The sequence below is a fragment of the Musca autumnalis genome, unplaced genomic scaffold (assembly GCF_047663935.1).
Source record: "Musca autumnalis isolate F117 unplaced genomic scaffold, ASM4766393v1 scaffold_3, whole genome shotgun sequence".
Classification (NCBI taxonomy): domain Eukaryota; kingdom Metazoa; phylum Arthropoda; class Insecta; order Diptera; family Muscidae; genus Musca; species Musca autumnalis.
In genome coordinates, this window is record NW_027411866.1 from 26,950,325 (window position 1) to 26,974,340 (window position 24,016).

Below are 24,016 nucleotides of genomic sequence, written 5' to 3' on the forward strand. Positions count from 1 at the left end.
TTCTGAAGAGAAAAATTGTTATCGACAACTTTTCTGAAGAGAAAAGTTGTTATCAACCACTGTTTTCTTTTAGAAAATTGTTATCGACAACTTTCCTTTGTAAAAATGTTGTTATAGAAATATTGTAATCGACATTTTAAAGAGAATTTGTTGGCAACCCTTTTTTATAAATGTTGTTATCGACTACTTTTCTTTGTAGGGAAGTTTTTATCGACAACTTTTCTTTATAGAAATCTTGTTATCGGGAACTTTTCTTAATAAAAAATAGTTATCGTTATAAAAAAATTTTAATGGATAACTTTTCGTTACAGAGAATCTTTTATAGGCAACTTTTTATTATATAAAAGTTGTTATCGACGATTTTTCTTTGTTGAGAAGTTGTTATCGACAACACTTTCTTATACAAATGGTTTTGTTTTTCATGTAAAATTTGTAATGCACAATTTTTCGTTTTTTATATAAAATTTGTTATCGAAAACTTTCCTTTATATATAACTACATCCCACTTTAAATAAAACTTGTTGTTTTTAAAATTTAAAAACAACAAAACCCGAGATTTAGCTGAATTATTTTACAACAATGAAAAGTTGTTATCGAAAACTTTTTTTTACAAAACAGTTGTTATCGACAACATTTCTCTAAAGAAAAGCTGCTATCGACAACTTTTCGTTATAGAAAATCTGTTATCGACAATTTTTTTCTCTTAGAAAAGTTGTAATCGACAACTTTTTTATACAGAAGTTGTTATCGACAACTTTTACTCATAGAAAAGTTAATATCGATAATCTTTCTTGATATAATATTTGTTATCGAAAACTTTTTACTACAAAATTTTTTTTTTAAATTTGTTATCGACCACTTTTCCTTACAGAAAAATAGTTATCGACTACTTTTTTTTATAGAAAAGATGATATCGATAATTTTTTATAGAAAAGCTGTTATCGACAATTTGTCTTTATAGAAACTTTATTATCGAGGAGAAGATCTTCAGAGAAAACATATTATCGACAACTTTTCCGTATAGAAGGGTTGTTATCGAATACTTTTCCGTATAGAAGGGTTGTTATCGACAACTTTTCTTTATAGGAAAGATCGTTATCGGGAAATGTTTTTTTATAGAAAAGTTGTTATCAAAGCTTTTCTTTTTTGAAAAATTCTGGTTGAAAGCTTTTCTTTAGGGAAAGATTGTTATCGAATATTTTTTTTGATAGAAATGTTATCGACAACTTTTTTTTGTGGAAATTTTTTTATAGACAACATTTTAACAAATTTTTCTTTACAGATGAGTTGTTATGTACTACTTTTCTGTATAAATAAGATGTTATCGAACGTTCTTTTGGAAAAGTTGTAAAGTTGTTATCGAAAACTTTTTTTGATATATTCTTTGTAGGGAACTTGTTATCGGCAACTTTTTTTATAGAAATTTTATCTACAATTTTTTATATACAAATTTGTTATCGTTGTAGAAAAGTTATATGAAAACGCTTATATAAAATTTTTTGTTGTATAAAACTTTTTATCGAAAATGTTTCTGTTGAGAAGTTGTCATCGACATCAAGATTTTTTTATAGAAAAGTTGTTATCGACAACTTGTGTTTATGGAAACTTAATTATCGAGGAGAGGGTCTTCAGAGAAAACTTATTATCGACAACTCTTCCGTATAGAAGGGTTGTTATCGAAAACCTTTCCGTATACAAGGGTTTTTATGGACAGCTTTTCTTTATAGAAAAGGTCGTTATCGAGAACTGTTTTTTTATAGAAAAGTTGTTATCAAAGCTTTTCTTTTTAGAAAAATTCCGGTTGAAAGCTTTTCTTTATGGAAAGATTGTTATCGAATAATTTTTTTTTATAGAAATGTTATCGACAACTTTTTTTTATAGAAATGTTCTTATAGACAACATTTTAACAAATTTTTCTATACAGATGAGTTGTTATGTACTACTTTTCTGTATAAATAAGTTGTTATCGAACGTTCTTTTGGAAAAGTTGTTATCGAATGCTTCTTCCCAAAGCTGGGTACACATTGTCAGTTTTGAATGACAGCTTTGTTGTTGCTTGCTAGTGTGGCCGTTCATTTTTGTCATTCATCATGCAACCGCAAAATGTTTTGTGATTGCTGGACGGTTTGACAGTTATCGATAATTGCGAAATATCGACATTCAAAACTGACAATGTGTACCCACCTTAAAGTTGTTATCAAAAACGTTTCTGTCTATTCTTCTTTGTTGTCGATACTTTTTGTTGTATAAAAGCTGATATCGACAACTCTTCTTCGTTGGGAAGTTGTTACCGGCAATTTTTTTATAGAAATTTTGTTATCGACAAATTTTTTATATAAAAATTTGTTATCGTTATAGAAAAGTTTTAATCGATAACTTTTTGTTATATGAAAATTTTTTTATTGAAAATTTTTCTGTTGAGAAGTTGTCATAGACAATACTTCTGTGAAAAATGTTGTTATCGATAACTTTTCTTTATAGAAAAGTTTCTATCGTCAACTTTTCTTTATAGAAGGGATATTATCCTCAACTATTCTTTATAGAAAACTTGTTATTGCTATTCGTTATAGAAATATTGTTGTCGGCATCTTTTCTTTATAGAAAATATATTATCCACAACTTTTCGTTATAGAAAACTTACTTTCGGCAACTTTCCCCTATAGAAATGTTGTTATCAACAACTTTTCTTTATATTTGTGGTTATCTACTCTCTCCGTTTTATCTCTAACGGAGAGCCAAAAGCCATACTTCAATACATTAAAGCTCAGATAAACAGCCAGAGTATCTCAAACCCCTAAAACAGCTAAATAAACAAAATCACAAAATAGAAGAACAACATCGTAATGCAACACACAAACTTAAACGCAAAAAATCAAGTCCAACCCTCTAAAAAAATTAATAACAACACAACAATAACCCAGTCCAGTGGTGGTGGACCAACTGACAGTGTCAAGTGACGTAGAACGCGCTTAAACATTGTTTTGGTTTAGTACGGTGGTCGGTCGATCGGTATTCAAGTATAACAAGTAAGCGTAACTTACTTGAGACGATCAGTTGTGATACAAGCGTGATAGCGATAAGATATCTATCGGAGTCGTTACGAAGTAAGATACGAAAGATACGACGATACGTAATTAAAGATTCGTTGGAAAGCAGAGCAAAAAAAAAAAGCAATAAAACGCGCTTCTCCAAGTCAAGAATGCAAATGCTGACTTAATTACAGACTTGTGATTTTTTTCTTTATTGTTGTTGTTGATCATTCACATCGCTTAGAGAGTGATAGTGAAAGAGCTAAAAGTGATCTTGAGATTATATCCGAAATTGTGAATTGATATTTAATTTCAAAGTGAATGTTTGTGGTTGAACATAAAAATGAATGAATTATGAAAAATGATCACTGACTGTCAAATGTTGTGGGGGAATCGTGGCTTGGGGGAGGTCGGATGCATTGAACCACAAACCATAAAGTAAAAAAAAACAACAAACTAAAGAACGACTGGGATTTAATAAAATTATGTTTATGTTACCGCCAAGAGGGCTGCTCTGACAACTCGCATACACATGTCGGACATCCCATAGCTATTGACTGACTTAATGATCGTGGTGTGTTCCCACTTTGAACGGCGGATGGAGGAAGCGGCGAGGGTAGTGTGCGTAACATAAACTAAAAATAAAAAATACATATGGTTAATAAAACAAAATTATGTGATTATTATTATTAATTGAATCAATTCTCAATGGAAGCTGTGTTGAAATATGACAAAAGCATATTCTAAACAAAAGCATATTAAAAAAAAAAAAAAAAATTAAATGAAGTGAGAATGAGAAGTAAAAAAAAATAATAATAATAAAATAAAATAATAAAAGGAAATTTGAAATTGTGCAACAAAATGAAAATATTATACAATGTATCCTACAATTAATTAAACAATAAAAAATAGTTAATTAATAAAAATATAAAAAAAAAAAACACGAGAATAACAACACATTTTGGCAATTAACGGTGATGTGTCATTTAAAAAACAATTTACTTGGCAGTCATGCAATTTTCTAAGTCATCTTAGGATTTAATTAAAACAACTGCTCTGTTCCAGAACCTGCAAGAAGCTACTATTTTTTACTACGATAACATTTTTCCCTTTATGTTATCCGAAAAAATAGTAAAAATTAGTAGATTCTTGCAGTTCTGGAACAAACCAAATATAAGTGAAAAAATGTGTTTCGGAGTTAGCCGCCTATTAAACACCATCGTTATTTTTTTTCTATAAGGAAACGTTGTCGACAACAATTTTTGTTTAACGGAAAATTATTGATAAGATTTTTTCTACAAAAAACCTTGTCGATAACATTTGCTATGCAAGGAACAGTCGTCGACAATAACTTTTCTGTTATGGCAAATTGTCGATAAACACTTTTCTATAAAATAACGTTATCGATAACAACTATTTATAAAGGGAAGTTTTCGACAACAAAGAAAACATAACAGTAAGGAACACTTGACGATAACAACATTATTATAAGACAGTTGCTCTGTTCCAGAACCTGCAAGAAGCTAGTATTTTTACTACGATAACAATTTTTCCTTTATGTTATCGGAAAAAATAGTAAAAATTAGTAGATTCTTGCAGTTCTGGAACAGACCAAGTGTTGTCGCAAATAATCTTTCTATAACTACAATTTGTCGACTAGGTCCCTGTATAAAAACTTACCGATTACAACTTTTTTTGTAAAAGATGGTTGTCGACAGCAAAGCTGCTATAAAGAAAAGTTATCGATAACAACTTTTCTACAAGGAACCATTGCCGATAACAACTTTCCAATAAGGAGTATTTGTCGATAAAAAAATTTCGGGAAAAAAAATTTCCGATAACAACTTTTCTGTAAAAGATGGTTGTCGGTAGTAACGCTTTTGTAAAGAAAAGTTATCGATAACAACTTTTCTACAAAGAACTATTGCCGATAACAACTTTTCTATAAGGAATAGTTATCGATAAAAAAGTATAAGATAGTGTTGTCGCAAACAATCCTTCTATAACTACGATTTGTCGACTAGGTTTCTGTATAAAAACTTATCGATAACATTTTTTTTGTGTAAATATAACGAAAAGTTATCGATAATAGCTTTTCTACAAAGAACCGTTGCCGATAACAACTTTTCTATAACAAATAGTTGTCGATATAAAAATTTCGGCAAGAAAAGTTATCGATAACAGATTTTCTACAAAGGACAGTTATCGATAAAAACTTTTCTATAAATAATAGTTGTCGATATAACTACAATTTGTCGACTAGGTTTCTGTAAAGAAAACTTACCGAAAACAATTTTTTTTTGTAAAAGCTGGTTGTCGATAGCAACGCTTTTATAAAGAAAAGTTATCGATAGCAGTTTTTCTACAAAGAACTGTTGCCGATAACAACTTTTGTATAAGTAATAGTTGTCGATAAAAAAATTAGGGATGAAAAGTTATCGATAACAGCTTTTTTTACAAATGACAGTTGTCGATAAAAACTTTTCTAGAAATAATAGTTATCGATAAAAAATTATAAGGTAGTGTTGCCGCAAACAATCTTTCAATAACTATATTTTGTGTACAAAAACTTGCCGATAACAACTTTTCTGTAAAAAAGGTTGTCGATAGTAATGCTTTTATAAAGAAACGTTATCGATAACAACTTTTCTACAAAGAACCATTGCCGTTAACAATTCTTCTATAAGGAGTAGTTGTCGATAAAAAAAAAAATCGGGAAGAAAAGTTATCGATAACAGCTTTTCTACAAAGGACCGTTGTCGATAAAAACTTTTCTATAAATAATAGTTGTCGATGAAAAATTATAAGCTAGTGTTGTCGCAAGCAATCTTTCTATAACTACAATTTGTCGACTAGGTTTCTGTATAAAAACTTGCCGATAACAATATTTTTGTAAAAGATGGTTGTCGATAGCAATGCTTCTATAAAGAAAAGTTTTCTACAAAGAACTGTTGCCAATAACAACTTTTGTATATGTAATAGTTGTCGATAATAAAATTCGGGAAGAAAAGTTATCGATAAAGCTTTTCTACAAAGCACAGTTGTCGATAAAAATTTTCTATAAATAATAGTTGTCGATAAAAAATTATACTACAATTTGTCGACAGCATAAAAACTTACAATTTCTGCGTAAAAACTTACCGATAACAACTTTTCTGTAAAAGATGGTTGTCGATAGCAATTCTTCTATAAAGAAAATTTATCGATAACAGCTTTTCTTCAAGAGAACTGTTGTCGATAACAACTTTTGTATAAATAATAGTTTTCGATATAAAAATTTCGGGAAGAAAAGTCAACGATAACAGTTTTTCTACAAAGGACGATAAAAAATTATAAGGTAGTGTTGTCGCAAACTATCTTTCTATAACTACAATTTGTCGACTAGGTATCTGTAAAAAAAACTTACCGATAACAATTTTTTTGTAAAAGATGGTTGTCGATAGTAACGCTTCTATAAAGAAAAGTTATCGATAACAGCTTTTCTACAAAGAACTGTTGACGATAACAACTTTTGTATAATAGTTGTCGATAAACAAATTCGGGAAGAAATGTTATCGATAAAGCTTTTCTACAAAGCACAGTTGTCGATAAAAACTTTTCTATAAAGATTAGTTATTAATTAAAATTATAAGGTAGTGTTGTCGCAAACAATCTTTCTATAACTACAATTTGTCGACTAGGTTTTTGTATAAAAACATACCGATAACAACTTTTTTGTAAAATATGGTTGTCGATAGCAACGCTTCTATAAAGAAAAGTTATCGATAATAGCTTTTCTACAAAGAACCGTTGCCGATAACAACTTTTCTATAAGAAATAGTTGTCGATATAAAAATTTCGGGAAGAAAAGTTATCGATAACAGCTTTTCTACAAATAACCGTTGCCGATAGCAACTTTTCTATAAGAAATAGTTGTCGATATAAAAATTTCGGGAAGAAAACTTATCGATAACATGTTTTTTTTAAAGAACAGTTGTCCATAACAACATTTCTATAAATAATAGTTGTCGATAAAAAATTTTCCCTGAAGAAAAAGTTGTCGGTAAGAATATTTCTGCAAAGAAATGTTGTCGATAACAATATAGTTTTCGATAAAAAATTGGTATAACGAAAGGTTGTCGATAACGACATTTCTATACATAAACATTTTGATAAAGAAAAGTTGTGATAAAACCTTTTTTTAAGTTTTCGATAACAAATTTTTATCAAAAAAAGTTTTCGATAACAAGTTTTCAATTAAGCAAAATTGTATATACAACTTTTTATAATGAAAATTTTTTGATGGCAAGTTTTTATAACGATTACTTGTCGATATTTACATTTTTAAAAAGAAAAGTTGTCGATAGCAAGTGTCCCATAACGAAAAGTTGTCAATAAGAACTTCATTATGAAGAAACGTTGTTGATATCATTTTTTCTATAAACAAAATTTATCGATAAACATTTTTCTATAAAGGAAAGTTGTCGATAATAACTTTTCTATAAATAAAAGTTATCGGCTACAATATTTCTAGAAACATTTTCGATAACAAATTTCTTATAACGAAAATTTGTCGATAAGAAAAAAAGGTATAGTTGGCGATAAAAATGTTTCTATTAAGAAGAAATTTCGATAATAAATTTTCTACAATGAAAAGTTATCAATAACAAAGTTTCTATTAGGAAAAGTTTTCGATAACAACTTTTCTATTAGGAAAAGTAATAGATACCAATTGTTCTATATCTTTAACAACTTTTGTATTAAAAAGTTGTCGATACAAACTGTTTTTTAAAGAAAAGTTGTCGAAAACATTGTTTCTGTAAAGAAAAACTGTCGACAACATTTTTTCTGTGGGGCAAAGTTGTCGATAACAATTTTTCTTTAAGGAAAAGTTATCGATAACTAGTTTTTTATAAGGTAAATTGGGCACTAACAATTTTTCTATAAGGAAAATTGTTCGATAACACCAGTTCTGTGGAGAAGAGTTGTTGATAAAAACACTGTCTTTATAGAAAAATTATCGATAACAACAATTCTTTACAGACAAATTGCCGACAACCACTTTTCTGTAAAGAAAAATTGTCGATAACAACTTATTTTATCGAAGAAAAGTTGCCAATAACAACTATTAAACAAGGAAAAGGTGTCGATAACAACTTTTCTATAACGATAAGCTATAGATAACAACCTTTAATAACAAATTTGTCGAGAACAACTCATTAAAGAAAAGTTGTCTATAACAAATCTCCTCTAAAAAAATGATTGATAACAACGTTTACATAAAAAATATTTTCGATAACAAAATTTTCTATTAAAAAAGCTGTCGATTACAAGTTTTTTTTTTTATAAAGAAAGGTTGTCGATAACATTTTCGTCCGAAGAAAAGTGGTCTATTAAAATTTTCTATAAAGAAAAGTGGACGGGAAAGACTTATCTATAAGAAAAATTGACGATAACAACTCTTTTATAAAGGAGGTGTGCCTATAACAGTTTTTTAATAACGAAAAGTTGTCGATAACAACATTTCTATAAGAAAGATTTTTCTCTGGCCACCTTTCTATAAAGAAAAATTGTTAATAACAATTTTTTATTAAGAAAACTTGTAGATAACAAACTTTCTCTGAAGAAAAGTTGTCGATAACCACAGAGAAAGGTTTTGGATAACAACTTTGCTATAAGGAATAGTTGTCGACGACAACTACCTTTAAGGAAAATTATTGATAACATAATTTTTGTGAGGAAAATTAGTCGACAACTTTTCTATATGGAATTTCCGTGGGGAAAATTGTCGATAAAAACGTTTATATAAAGAAAAGTTATCGATAATATCATTTCTATAGAGACAAGTTATCAATATGTTGTAGATAACTACCATTCAATAAAGATATGTTATCCATAACAACTTTTCTATAAGGAAATGTCGTCGATAAAAACCTTTCAATAGAGAAGTTGTAGATTTCAAACTTTCTCTAAAGAAATTTTATCAATAAAAAATTTTCTAAAGAAAAATTTGTCGATATAAATTGGTCGATAACAATTCAAAGAAGAAATTTTGTCGATAACAAATTTCCTCTAGAGAAAAGTTATCGATAACAACATTTATATAAAAAGTTTTCGTTAAAAATTTTTTTAATAAGAAAAGTTGTCGAGTTTCCTATGAAGAAAAATTGTCGATAACAAAGGGTCAATAACCACAGGCAAAAGTTTTCTATAAGGAAAAGTTGTCTATAATAAAAGTTGTCGATAAAAACGTTTCTGTAAGAAAAAGTTATCGATAACATCGTTTCTATAGAGACAAGATGTCAATAACCACATTTCTATAGAGAAAAATTTTCGATAACAACTTATTTCTATGATGAAAACTTGTCGATAACTGCCTTTCCATGAAGGCAAATTTCCGATAACAACTTTTCTATAAGGAAATGTTGTCGATGACAACTTTTCTATGAACAAAAGTCGATAACGATTTATCTATAAAGAAAAGTTGTCGATAACAAATTGTCTATGAAAGTTGTCGAAAATAACAAGGACAAGTTTTCGGGGACTACTTTTCTATAAGGAAAAGTTGTCAAGAACAACTTTTAACGTGTCGATAACGACTTTTCTATCAAGAAACCCATTATTTTATTTAAGGAAAAGTTATCCGTAATAACTTTTCTATAAAGAAAAGTGAGCGAGAATAACTTCTCTATAAGGAAAAGTTATCGATAATAACGTTTTTAAGGGGAAACACGATCGACAACAACTTTTAATTAAATAAAATGTGGCGACTTAAGCTAATGCTGTCGATATAACTTTTCTATAAAGAGAAGTGGTCGATAACAGGGAGATATTTCGATAAGGACTTTTTTATAGGGAAACGTTTTCGATTACAACTTTTATTTAAGGAAATTTTGTCGATAATATCGTTTTTTAAGGAAACGTTATCGATAACAACTTTTCTCTGAGGAAAAGATGTCGATAACAACTTTTCATTTAAGAAAATTTTTCGATAATGCGAAACTTTTTCGATTACAACTTTTATTTAAGGAAATTTTGTCGATAATATCGTTTTTAAGGAAACGTTATAGATAACAACTTTTCTCTGAGGAAAAGATGTCGATAACAACTTTTCATTTAAGAAAATTTGTCGATAATGCGTTTATTGAGAGAAAAAGTTGTCGACAATAACTTTTATGTATGGAAAAGTTGTCGATAACAATTTTTATAAGGAAAAAATTTCGATTACAAAATTTCTATAAAGAAAAGTGGTCGATAACGGGGAAAAGATTTCGATAGCGACTTTTATAAAGGGAAACGTTTTCGATTGCAACTTTTATTTAGGGAAATGTTGTCGATAATATCATTTTTTAAGGAAAAGTTGTCAATAACAACTTTTCTCTGAGGAAAAGATGTCAACAACAACTTTTCATTTCAGAAAATTTTTCGATGAGTTTATTGAAAAGAAAAGTTGTTGACAATAACTTTTATGTATTGAGAAGTTGTCGATAACAATTGTTATAAGGAAAATTTTTGGATTACAACATTTCTATAAAGAAAAGTGGTCGATAATAACTTTTCTATAAAGAAAAGTGGTCGATAACGGGGAAAAGATTTCGATAAGGACTTTTCTATAGGGAAACGTTTTCGATTACAACTTTTATTTAGGGAAATGTTGTCGATAATATAATTTTTTAAGGAAAAGTTGTCAAAAACAACTTTTCTCTGAGGAAAAGATGTCGATAACAACTTTTCATTTCAGAAAATTTTTCGATTATGAGTTTATTGAAAAGAAAAGTTGTTGACAATAACTTTTATGAATGGAGAAGTTGTCTATAACAATTTTCTATAAGGAAACATTGTCGATTACAACATTTCTATAAAGAAAAGTGGTCGATAATAACTTTTCTATAAAGAAAAGTGGTCGATAACGGGGAAAAGATTTCGAGAAGGACTTTTCTATAGGGAAACGTTTTCGAATGCAACTTTTATTTAAGGAAGAGTTGTCGATAATGTTTTTTTTAAGGAAAAATTATCGACAACAATTTTTCTTTAATAAAGATGTGGATAACAACTTTTCATTTAAGAAAATTTGTCGATAATGAGTTTATTGAAAAGAAAAGTTGTCAACAATAACTTTTAGTTATGAAAAAGTTGTCGATACCAATTTTCTATGAGGGAATATTGTCGATTACAACATTTCTATAAAGAAAAGTGGTCGATTAAAAACATTTCTATAAAGAAAAGTTGTCGATAACAGGGAAAAGATTTCGATAATGACGTTTCTATAGGGAAACGTTTTCGATTACAACTTTTATTAAAGGAAAAGTTTTCGATAATGTTTTTTTAAGGAAAAATTATCGATAAGAAATTATCTTTTAGGAAAAGGTGTCGATAACAACTTTTCATTTAGGAAAATTTGTCGATAAGCTGTTTATTGAAAAGAAAATTTGTCGACTATAACTTTTATGTATGGAAAAGTTGTCGATAACAATTGTTATAAGGAAAATTTTTGGATTACAACATTTCTATAAAGAAAAGTTGTCGATAATAACTTTTCTATAATGAAAAGTGGTCGTTAACGGGAAAAAGATTTCGATAACGACTTTTCTATATATTTCGATTACAACTTTTATTTAAGAAAATGTTGTCAATTATATCGTTTTTATAAGGAAAAGTTATCGATAACAACTTTTCTCTAAGGAAAAGATGTCGATAACAACTTTTCATTTAAGAAAATTTGTCGGTAATGAGTTTATTGAAAAGAAAAGTTGTCGACAATAACTTTTATATATGAAAAAGTTGTCGATAACAATTTTCTATAAGGAAACATTGTCGATTACAACATTTCTATAAAGAAAAGTGGTCGATAACAACTTTTCTATAAAGAAAAGTGGTCGATAACAACTTTTCTATAAAGAAAAGTGGTCGATAAGGGGGAAAAGATTTCGATAAGGACTTTTCTATAGGGAAACGTTTTCGATTACAACTTTTATTTAAGGAAAAGTTGTCGATAATATTCTTTCTTTATCGATAATAACTTTTCTATGAGGAAAAGATGTCGATAGCAACTTTTCATTTAAGAAAATTTGTCGATAATGAGTTTCTTGAAAAGAAAAGTTGTCGACAATAACTTTTATATATGAAAAAGTTGTCGACAACAATTTTCTATAAGGAAATATTGTCGATTACAACATTTCTATAAAGAAAAGTGGTCGATAACGGGGAAAAGATTTCGGTAAGGACTTTTCTATAGGAAAACGTGTTCGATTAAAAGTTTGATTTAAGGAAAAGTTGTCGATAATATCGTTTTTTAAGGAAAAGTTATCGATAATAACTTTTCTATGAGGAAAAGATGTCGATAACAACTTTTCATTTAAGAAAACTTGTCGATATTGAGTTTATTGAAAAGAAAAGTTGTCGACAATAACTTTTATGTATGGAAAAATTGTCGATAACAATTTTCTATAAGGAAACATTGTCGATTACAACATTTCTATAAAGAAAGTCTGTCAATTGCAACATTTCTATGAAGAAAAGCTTTCGATAACAACAAGGAGAAGTTTTCGATAACAATTTTTGTATAAAGGAAAAGTTGCCGATAACAAATTTTCTTTGGAAAAAGTTGAGTATAATGTTTTTTCTAATATGAAAAGTTATCGAAAACCTTTTTTATGAGGAAATATTGTCGATTACAACATTTCTATAAAGAAAAGTGGTCGATAACGGGGAAAAGATTTCGGTAAGGACTTTTCTATAGGGAAACGTGTTCGATTAAAACTTTGATTTAAGGAATAATTGTCGATAATATCGTTTTTTAAGCAAAAGTTATCGATAATAACTTTTCTATGAGGAAAAGATGTCGATAACAACTTTTCATTTAACAAAACTTGTCGATATTGAGTTTATTGAAAAGAAAAGTTGTCGACAATAACTTTTATGTATGGAAAAATTTTCGATAACAATTTTCTATAAGGAAACATTGTCGATTACAACATTTCTATAAAGAAAGTCTGTCAATTGCAACATTTCTATGAAGAAAAGCTTTCGATAACAACAAGGAGAAGTTTTCGATAACAATTTTTGTATAAAGGAAAAGTTGGCGATAACAAATTTTCTTTGGAAAAAGTTGAGTATAATGTTTTTTCTTATATGAAAAGTTATCGAAAACCTTTTTTATGAGGAAAAGTTGTCGTTAACAACATTTCTATAATGGGAGGTTTCGATAATAGGTTTTCTATAACGAAAATTTGTCGATAACAACTGTTCTATAAAGAAAAGTTTTCGATAACCACAGTTCTATAAAGAACATTTCTCGATAACATATTTTCTATAACAAAAAGTTACCGATAATCTTTAGAAAATTTTTCTATTATAACATCTTTTCGATAAGAACTTTTCTTTAGGACAAGGTTGCCTATAACAAATTTGGAAAAAGAAAAGTTGTCGATTAAAAATTTTCTGCAAAAATCGAAAGTTTTCGAGGAAATGTGATACTAGGAACTATTATACTTAGACAAGTTGTTATCGACAATTTTTTTTTGTACATAAATTTGTCATCAACAACATTTGTGTATATAAAAATATTTATTGCATCTTTATCTGGAAAAGCAGGCTGTCACCGACCTTTTTCTCAACAGAAAATTTATTATTGACACCTTTTTGGTAGAGAAAGTTCCTTTGTCGGCAATGTTTCTGTGTGAAAATTCTGTTATCGGCTACATTTCTATATAAATAAGTGGTTATAAATATTTTTCATAGAAAACTTCTTATGAGCATCCCTCTGCTCTCCTTTGAGCTGTGTAGTAAACCGATGAGTAATACAAATTGACGACTTACAAAGAACTCAAATAAAATTTGCAATACCGGTTTTGTCACGTGCTTCAATTTCCAATGCTTTTTTAAAACAATTCAATAAGAACAAAAAACAACAACAATACGAGTAACAACAATTAAAAAATTATTGCAAGGCAACAAGTCAGAGATACGAAAATATTGAAACGAACAAGTGACCGGCCGCTTAAAAGTGAACTAAAATCGGCAAGTGTTCAAAAATCGACTAGTTTTGATATTGAATTATAAAGGTTGAAATGAAAGTAAACAATAAATAAAGGTCATTTCCCCACAGGCCAGTTAATTATATCCTTTTAAACAAAAATTAAACAATGAAAATAATTTGAAACTAAAGTTGAAGAACTATCCTTAAATTGTGTAAAGAAGAAAAAACATAAACCCAATTACGTGACATCATCAAATCTCATAAATGTCAGTGTCAGTGACCTCTTGAAATGCCAAAATGTCAATTTATAAAATGTCAAATTACAAATCAACCATAAAATTACTATCAATGCCATCATCATCATCATCGACGTCATCCTCATCATCGACGAAGGCATCAAAACATATCGTCAGGAAAGCCGCAGCCATAATGCCGTTATTTATAAAAATCATTTTAATTAATTTATTAATTTTGCTACAATGTTTTCTGTGTGCGGCAACAACAACAACACCAACAAGTCATCTACAACAACAACCACATCCATTAGCATCTGTAATACTGCAAAATCACACACTGGATAAAGATAATCTTCAACCAGAATTGATAGTGGCGGCAACCAAAATACCCACACCGTTCTCAGTCCAGCAGCCGCCACAGAGCACAAATATCGACAAAGCTTTTGCAGTTGTTGATAGTGCAAATGACAGTTCAAATAATAATCACAGTGATGCTCCAAATGTTAATAATGCCGCTGCTGTTAGTGCCGCTGCTGCTGCTGCGGCTTCTGTAGCCGGTGATAATGATGGTAATGTCCATAATGACATTACCGCCGCCGCTGATAATGACCTGTCATCCATTAACCAATTATTTACCCATTTAACAAATGCAACACTTTTCCATGCTGCCACTTCGCATGATGAATATGATGCCAGCACTGTTATGCTATTGGGCAATGTAACCTATTCGTGTTTACAAACCTGCATCGAAGAGGTAAGTTAATGAAATTTGTCAGTGTGTGTGTGCTTTTTTATTTTGCAAAAGAAACAATTAAACAATTTTGTGGTACTTAAACTACGGTTTAAGGTTATTAGAAATTTGGAAAGGTTTTCTTTAAAGAAATGGTTTTCTTTAAAGTTTTCTTTTAACAAATAGTATGCCGGAAATAATTTTCTATAAGGAAAAGCTGTCGATAACAACTTTACTATAAAGAAAACGTGTCGATAACAAAATTTCTATAAAAAAAGTTGTCGATAACAACTTTTCTATAAAGAAAAGTTGTCGATAACAATTCTTCTATAAAGGAAAGTCGTCGATAACAACTTTTCTATAAAGAAAAGTTGTCGATAACAACTGTTCTATAAAGAAAAGTTGTCGATAACAACTTTTCTATAAGGAAAAATTGTCGATAACAACTTTTCTATAAAGAAAATTTTTCGATAACAACTTTTCTATAAAGAAAAGTTGTCGATAACAACTTTTCTGTAAAGAAAAGTTATCGATAATCACTTTTCTATAGAGACACCAACTTTTCTATAAAGAAAAGTTGTCGATTAAAACTTTTCTATAAAGAAACTTTATCGATAACCACATTTCTATAGAGATAACAACTTTTCTATAAAGAAATGTTGTCGATAACAACTTTTCTATAAAGAAAAGTTGTCGATAACAACTTTTCTATAAAGAAAAGTTGTCGATAACAACTTTTCTATAAAGAAAAGTTGTCGATAACAACTTTTCTATAAAGAAAAGTTGTCGATAACAACTTTTCTATAAAGAAAAGTTGTCGATAACAACTTTTCTATAAAGAAAAGTTGTCGATAACAACTTTTCTATAAAGAAAAGTTGTCGATAACAACTTTTCTATAAAGAAAAGTTGTCGATAACAACTTTTCTATAAAGAAAAGTTGTCGATAACAACTTTTCTATAAAGAAAAGTTGTCGAAAGCAACTTTTCTATAAAGAAAAGTTGTCGATAACAACTTTTCTATAAAGAAAAGTTGTCGATAACAACTTTTCTATAAAGAAAAGTTGTCGATAACAATTTTTATATAAAGAAAATTTGTCGATAACAACTTTTCTATAAAGAAAAGTTGTCGATTACAACTTATCTATAAAAAAAGCTGTCCATAACAATTTTTCAATGAAGAAAAGTTGTCGATTACAGATGTTCTATAAAGAAAAGTTGCCGATAACAACTTTTCTATAAAGAAAAGTTGTCGATAACAATTTTTATATAAAGAAAATTTGTCGATAACAACTTTTCTATAAAGAAAATTTGTCCATAACAACTTTTCTATAAAGAAAAGTTGTCGATTACAACTTATCTATGAAGAAATTTTGTCGATAACGACTTCTATAACAAAAGTGGTCAATAAAAACGTTTTTATAATAAAAAAATTTAGCGATAAAATTTCTTTAAACAAATTTTAGCGATAACAAATTTTCTATAAAGAAATGTTACCGACAACAACTTTTCTGTAAACAAAATTTGCCGATAACAACTTTCCTATAAGGAAAATTTGTCGAAAATCACTTTTCTATAAAGAATAGTTTTTGATAATAACCTTTCTATAAAGAAAATTTTTCAATAAATTTTTTTCTATTAAGAAAGTGTCGATAACAACTTTTCCATAAAGAAAAGTTGCCGATAACAACTTCTCTATTAAGGAAAGTTTTCGATAGCAATTTGTCTATAATAAAATGTCGATAACATCGTTTCTATAAAGAAATGTTTTCGACAATAAATTTAAATAACGAAAAGTTGTTTTCTACGAAGAAAAGTTGCCTATAACAACCTTTCTATAATGAAACGTTTGCGATAACCACATTTCTATAAGGGAAAGTTGTCGATAACAAATCATCTATAGAGAAAAATTGGTTATAACAACATTTCTATAACGGAATGTTGTCGATAACAACTTTTCTATAAGAAAAGCTCGTCGATAACAATTTTTCTATAAAGAAAAATTGTCGATAATAAATTTTTGTTTAAGAAAGGTGTCAATAATTATTTTTCTATATAGACAAAGTGTCGATAAAGTTTTTGATAGCAATTTTTCTATAATAACATCGATAACAACTTCTTTATAACAAAATGTTGTCGATAACAACTTTCTTATAACGAAAAGTTGTCGATAATAACTTTTCTATAACTATAACAACTTTTCTATAACGCAACTTTTCGTTATAGAATAGCAATTTTCTATAACGAAAAATTGTCGATAACAGCTTTCCTATTACAACAAGTTATCGATAACAAGTTTCCTATAAAAATGTTTCCGAAATCAACTTTTCGGTACCGAAATGTTTGTCGATAACAACTTTTCTGTAACGAAAAGTTTGTCGATAACAACTTTTCTGTAACGAAATGTTTGTCGGTAACAACATTCCGGTAATGAAAAGTTTGTCGATAACAACTTTTCTATAAAGAAAATTTGTCGATAAGAAATGTCTATAAAAAAAGAGATCGATAACAACAAATATTTTTCGATAGCAATCCTTTCAATTTTTTCTATAACGAAAAGTTGCCGATGACAACTTTCCTATTACAAAAAGTTATCGATGATACATTTTCTTTAACGAAAAGTTTGTCGATAACAACTTTTCTAAAAAGAAAAGTTTCGGTAACAAATGTCTATAAAGATAAGTGGTCGATAATAAATATTTTATACTAAGTTTTTGTTGATAATAAAATTTCTATAACAAAAAGTTGGTGGTAAAAACTTGCCAGTACCAAATAGTAGTCGATACAAATTTTCCTATTACAAAAAGTTATCGATAACAAGTTTCTTATTAAAATGTTTTCGTAAGCAACTTTTCTATAACGAAAAGTTTGTCGATGACAACTTTTCTATAAAGAAAATTTGTCGATAACAAATGTCTGTCAAGAAAAGAAATCGATAACAACTTTTATTTGAGCAAAACTGACAGTCAAAACTGATCATGTGTACCCCGCTTAATGAAAATTTTGTCGATAACAACTTTTCTATAAAGAAAATTTGTCGATAAGAAATGTCTATAACAAAAGAGGTCGATAACAACAAATATTTGTCGATAGCAATCTTTTCTATTTTTTCTATAACGAAAAGTTGCCGATAACAACTTTCCTATTACAAAAAGTTATCGATAATAAATTTTCTATGACGAAAAGTTTGTCGATAACAACTTTTCTATAAAGAAAAGTTTCGATAACAAATGTCTATAAAGAAAAGTGGTCGATAACAAATATGATATAGCAAATAGTTGTCGATAATAAAATTTCTATAACCAAAACTTGACGGTAAAACTTTTCTGTACCAAATAGTAGTCGATAAAAACTTTCGTATTACAAAAAGTTATCGATAACAAATTTCTTATTAAAATGTTTTCGGAAGCAACTTTTCGGTTACGAAAAGTTTGTCGAGAACAACTTTCCGTAACGAGAAGTTTGTCGATAACAACTTTCCGTAACGAAAAGTTTCTCGATGACAACTTTTCTTTTAAAATAGTTTTCGATAACAAATGTTTATAAAGAAAAGCGGTCGATAACAACTTTTTTAAACCAAGTAGATCTCGGCAATAAATGTTCTTTAAAAAAAATTCGGTAACAACTTTTCTATACAAAAAAGTTGTCGTTAATAACTTTTCTCTAACCATTACAACTGTTCTATAACGAAAAGTTGTCGATTACAAAAATTTCTATAACGAATTGTCGATAACAAAATTTTTTTAGCGAAAATTAGTCGATAACAATTTTTCTATAACGAAATGTTGTCGATAACAACGGTTTTGTAACGAATAGCTGTCGAAAACAACTGTTTTGTAACGAATAATTGTCGATAACAACTGTTTTGTAACGATTAGCTGTCGATAACAACCGTTTTGTAACGAATAGTTGTCGATAACAACTTTTCTATAAAGTGTTCGATAATAAAATAATTTCAGTTGCGAAAAGTTGTCGGCAGCGATTTTTCTATAAAGAATATTTGTCGATGACATTTCTATAGGGAAAATTTATCGATAACACACTTGTTATAGAAAGAAAATTTCGATATCAACTTATCTATAACGAAATTCCCACAGAGAAAAGTTCTTGATAAAAACACGATATCGATAATAACAGAGCAAAATTGTCGATAAAAATTTGTCTACATCGATGATAACTTTTCTATAAGGAAATAGAAATAAAATCGATATCAACTTTTCTATAACGAAATGTTGCTGACTACAAATTTTCCGTAAAGAAAAGTTTCCTTTAACAACATTTCTAAGGAGAAATAACACAAAGATCGATAATAACTTTTCTATAAGGAAAATTTATCGATAAAAATTTTTTTAAAGAAAAAAATCGATATCAACTTTTCTATAACGAAATGTCAACAGAGGAAAGTTACTGATAACAACACGATATCGATAACAACAGAGAAAAATTTTCGATAAAAATTTGTCTATAAGGAAAATTTATCGATAACAAACTTTTTATAGAAAAAAAATCAATATAAACTTTTCTATAACGAAATGTTGCTGACTACAAATTTTCCGTAAAGAAAAGTTTCCTTTAACAAAATTTCTAAAGAGAAATATTGTCGACAAAAAGTTTTTTTTAGAAAAAAAGTTATCGAAAACATTTTTTAAACAGAGAAAAGTTTTCGTTAACATTTTGTTATACAAAGAAAAGTTATTGAGAAAATTGTTTATACATATAAAAGTTATCGATAACATCTTTTTTACATAGAACAGTAGTCGATAATTGCTTTTTCACAAAGAAAAGTTAGAGATTACATCTTTTTTACAGAGAAAACTTGCCGATTACTATTTTTCTACATCGATAACAACTTTTCTATAGAGAAAATTTGTCGATAACATATTTTCTTTAGAGAAAAGTTGGCGATAAAAGGTTTTCTACATCGATTCTATAGAGAAAAATTGTCGATAACATTTTTTCTACGGAGAAAAGTCGTTCGTAATACCTTTTATACAAAGAAAAGTATAACAATAACAATTTTACTATAGAGAAAAATGGTCAATAACTTTTCTAGAGCGAAAAGTTGTCGATAACAACTTTTCTATAGAGAAAATTTGTCGATAACATATTTTCTTTAGAGAAAAGTTGACGATAAAAAGTATTCTACATCGATAACAACTTTTCTATAGAGAAAAGTAGTAGATGAAATCTTTTCTATGGAGAAAAGTCGTTGGTAATAGTTCTTGTACAGAGAAATGTAGTCAATAACAATTTAACTATAGAGAAAAAATATCGATAACAACTTTACTATAGAGAAAATTTGTCGATAACATATTTTCTATCTAGAAAAGTCATTGGTAATAATTTTTGTACAAAAAAAGTAGTCAATAGCAACTTTTATATAGAGAAAAATTATCGATAACAACTTTACTATAGAGAAAAGTGGTCGATAACAACTTTTCTTTAGGGAAAAGTTGACGATAAAAAGTTTTCAACATCGATAACAACTTTTCTATGGAGAAAAGTCGTTGGTAACAGTTTTTGTACAGAGAAAAGTAGTCAATAACAACTTAACTATAGAGAAAAATTATCGATAACAACTTTACTATAGAGACAAGTGGTCGATAACAACTTTTATATAGAGAAAAGTTGTCGATTACAATTTTTCTGCATCGATAACAACTTTTCTATAGAGAAAATTAGTCGACAACATATTTTCTATCGAGAAAAGTCGTTGGTAATAGTTTTTGCACAGAGAGAAGTAGTCAATAAAGTTAACTATAAAGAAAAATTATCGATAACAACTTTACTATAGAGAAAAGTGGTCGATAACAACTTTTATATGGAGAAAGGTTGTCGATTACAATTTTTCTGCATCGATAACAACTGTTCTATAGAGAAAATTTGTAGATAAAATCATTTCTATGGAGAAAAGTCGTTGGTAATAGTTTTTGTATAGAGAAAAGTCGATAACATATTTTCTATCGAGAAAAGTCATTGGTAATAATTTTTGTACAAAAAAAGTAGTCAATAACAACTTTTATATAGAGAAAAATTATCGATAACAACTTTACTATAGAGAAAAGTGGTCGATAACAACTTTTCTTTAGGGAAAAGTTGACGATAAAAAGTTTTCTACATCGATAACAACTTTTCTATGGAGAAAAGTCGTTGGTAACAGTTTTTGTACAGAGAAAAGTAGTCAATAACAACTTAACTATAGAGAAAAATTATCGATAACAACTTTATTATAGAGACAAGTGGTCGATAACAACTTTTATATAGAGAAAAGTTGTCGATTACAATTTTTCTGCATCGATAACAACTTTTCTATAGAGAAAATTAGTCGACAACATATTTTCTATCGAGAAAAGTCGTTGGTAATAGTTTTTGCACAGAGAAAAGTAGTCAATAAAGTTAACTATAAAGAAAAATTATCGATAACAACTTTACTATAGAGAAAAGTGGTCGATAACAACTTTTATATGGAGAAAGGTTGTCGATTACAATTTTTCTGCATCGATAACAACTGTTCTATAGAGAAAATTTGTCGATAATAAATTTTCTTTAGAGAAAGTTTGACGATAAAAAGTATTCTACATCGATAACAACTTTTCTACAGAGAGAAGTTGTAGGTAAAATCATTTCTATGGAGAAAAGTCGTTGGTAATAGTTTTTGTATAGAGAAAAGTCGATAACATATTTTCTATCGAGAAAAGTCATTGGTAATAATTTTTGTACAAAAAAAGTAGTCAATAACAACTTTTATATAGAGAAAAATTATCGATAACAACTTTACTATAGAGAAAAGTGGTCGATAACAACTTTTCTTTAGGGAAAAGTTGGCGATAAAAAGTTTTCTACATCGATAACAACTTTTCTATGGAGAAAAGACGTTGGTAACAGTTTTTGTACAGAGAAAAGTAGTCAATAACAACTTAACTATAGAGAAAAATTATCGATAACAACTTTACTATAGAGAAAATTTGTCGATAACATATTTTCTATCGAGAAAAGTCGTGGGTAATAGTTTTTGTACAGAGAAAAGTAGTCAATAACAACTTAACTATAGAGAAAAATTATCGATAACAACTTTACTATAGAGACAAGTGGTCGATAACAACTTTTATATAGAGAAAAGTTGTCGATTACAATTTTTCTGCATCGATAACAACTTTTCTATAGAGAAAATTAGTCGACAACATATTTTCTATCGAGAAAAGTCGTTGGTAATAGTTTTTGCACAGAGAAAAGTAGTCAATAAGAAGTTAACTATAAAGAAAAATTATCGATAACAACTTTACTATAGAGACAAGTGGTCGATAACAACTTTTATATAGAGAAAAGTTGTCGATTACAATTTTTCTACATCGATAACAACATTTCTATAGAGAAAATTTGTCGATAATAATTTTTCTTTAGAGAAAAGTTGGCAATAAAAATTATTCTACATCGATAACAACTTTTCTATAGAGAAAAGTTGTAGATAAAATCTTTTCTATGGAGAAAAGTCGTTGGTACTAGTTTTTGTACAGAGAAAAGTAGTCAATAACAACTTAACTATAGAGAAAAATTATCGATAACAACTTTACTATAGAAAAAATTTGTCGATAACATATTTTCTATCGATAAAAGTCATTGGTAATAGTTTTTGTACAGAGAAAAGTAGTCAATAACAACTTAAATACAGAGAAAAATTATCGTTAACAACTTTACTATAGAGAAATGTGGTCGATAACAACTTTTATATAGAGAAAAGTTTCGATTAAAATTTTCCTACATCGATAACAACTTTTCTATAGAGAACATTTGTCGATAACATATTTTCTTTAGAGAAAAGTTGACGATAAAAAGTTTTCTACATCGATAACAACTTTTCTATGGAGAAAAGTCGTTGGTAATAGTTTTTGTACAGAGAAATGTAGTCAATAACAATTTAACTATAGAGAAAAAATATCGATAACAACTTTACTATAGAGAAAATTTGTCGATAACATATTTTCAATCGAGAAAAGTCGTTGGTAATAATTTTTGTACAAAAAAAGTAGTCAATAACAACTTTTATATAGAGAAAAATTATCGATAACAACTTTACTATAGAGAAAAGTGGTCGATAACAACTTTTCTAGAGGGAAAAGTTGTAGATTACAATTTTTCTACATCGATAACAACTTTTCCATAGAGAAAATTTGTCGATAACATATTTTCTTTAGAGAAAAGTTGACGATAAAAAGTTTTGGTAATAGTTTTGGTAATAGTTTTTGTACAGAGAAAAGTAGTCAATAACAGCATTACTATAGAGAAAAATGGTCGATAACAACTTTTACATAGAGAAAAATGGTCGATAACAACTTTTATGTAGAGAAAAGTTGTCGATTACAATTTTTTTTTATATCGATAACAACTTTTCTATTGAGAAAAATTGTCGATAACATATTTTAGTTAGAGAAAAGTAGACGATAATTGACAACTTTTCTATAGAGAAAAGTGGTCAATAGTTATTGTTCTATAGAGAAAAGTTGTTATCGACGACTTTTTCTTTTTCATTACCATTTATCTAAACAAAAGTGACCTCTAACAATTTTTTAATGAAAAATTGTCGATAACATATTATCTAGAAGAACTCTAAAGTGGGGTACACACGATCAGTTTTGACTGTCAGTTTTGCTCAAATAATCGGTTGCTTGCCAGTGTGGTCGTTAATTTTTGTCAGTCATCAGGCAACCACAAAATATTTTGTGGTTGCTGGACAGTTTGACATTTATCGATATTTCCGAAAAATCGACAGTCAAAACTGATCGTGTGTACCCCGCTTAAATGTATCTCTATCATGAAGAGTTGTCCAAAACAATTGTTATCAAATCATTATAATCAGTTTTTTTATTTATTCAAAGCTCTTTGTCTTTTGAATATTTTCTAAGGTCAGTTATAAATTAGAAATATCTTGGATCGCATTCAAGCTAAGCCAGAACGTGTTTAATGGCCATTAGCGAGAGAAGAATTTGATGTGAATTTTAGCGATCCAAGCTAATGATAAACACCAAACAACATAAACAATTTGTTGTTAATAGTGGTATGAATTTATTA

At 28.4% G+C, this 24,016-nt stretch overlaps 1 protein-coding gene across 8 annotated transcripts in view; it reads left to right on the top strand.

Annotated features, from left to right (window-relative positions):
• The first annotated feature begins 2,919 nt into the window (after positions 1-2,919).
• sev (receptor protein-tyrosine kinase sevenless) overlaps positions 2,920-24,016 on the top strand; it is a 78,225-nt gene continuing 57,128 nt past the window's right edge. The window contains exons 1-3 of one of the 8 annotated variants that reach the window (XM_073979091.1): positions 2,920-3,104; positions 4,270-4,485; positions 13,749-14,976. In XM_073979091.1, coding sequence (XP_073835192.1) covers positions 14,284-14,976 — 693 coding nt within the window. In that variant the 5' untranslated portion in view covers positions 2,920-3,104; positions 4,270-4,485; positions 13,749-14,283. Of the gene's footprint in view, positions 3,651-4,269; positions 4,486-13,748; positions 14,977-24,016 lie in introns of all 8 variants that reach the window. The other 7 variants (XM_073979092.1, XM_073979094.1, XM_073979090.1 and 4 more) reach the window with 7 other exon arrangements.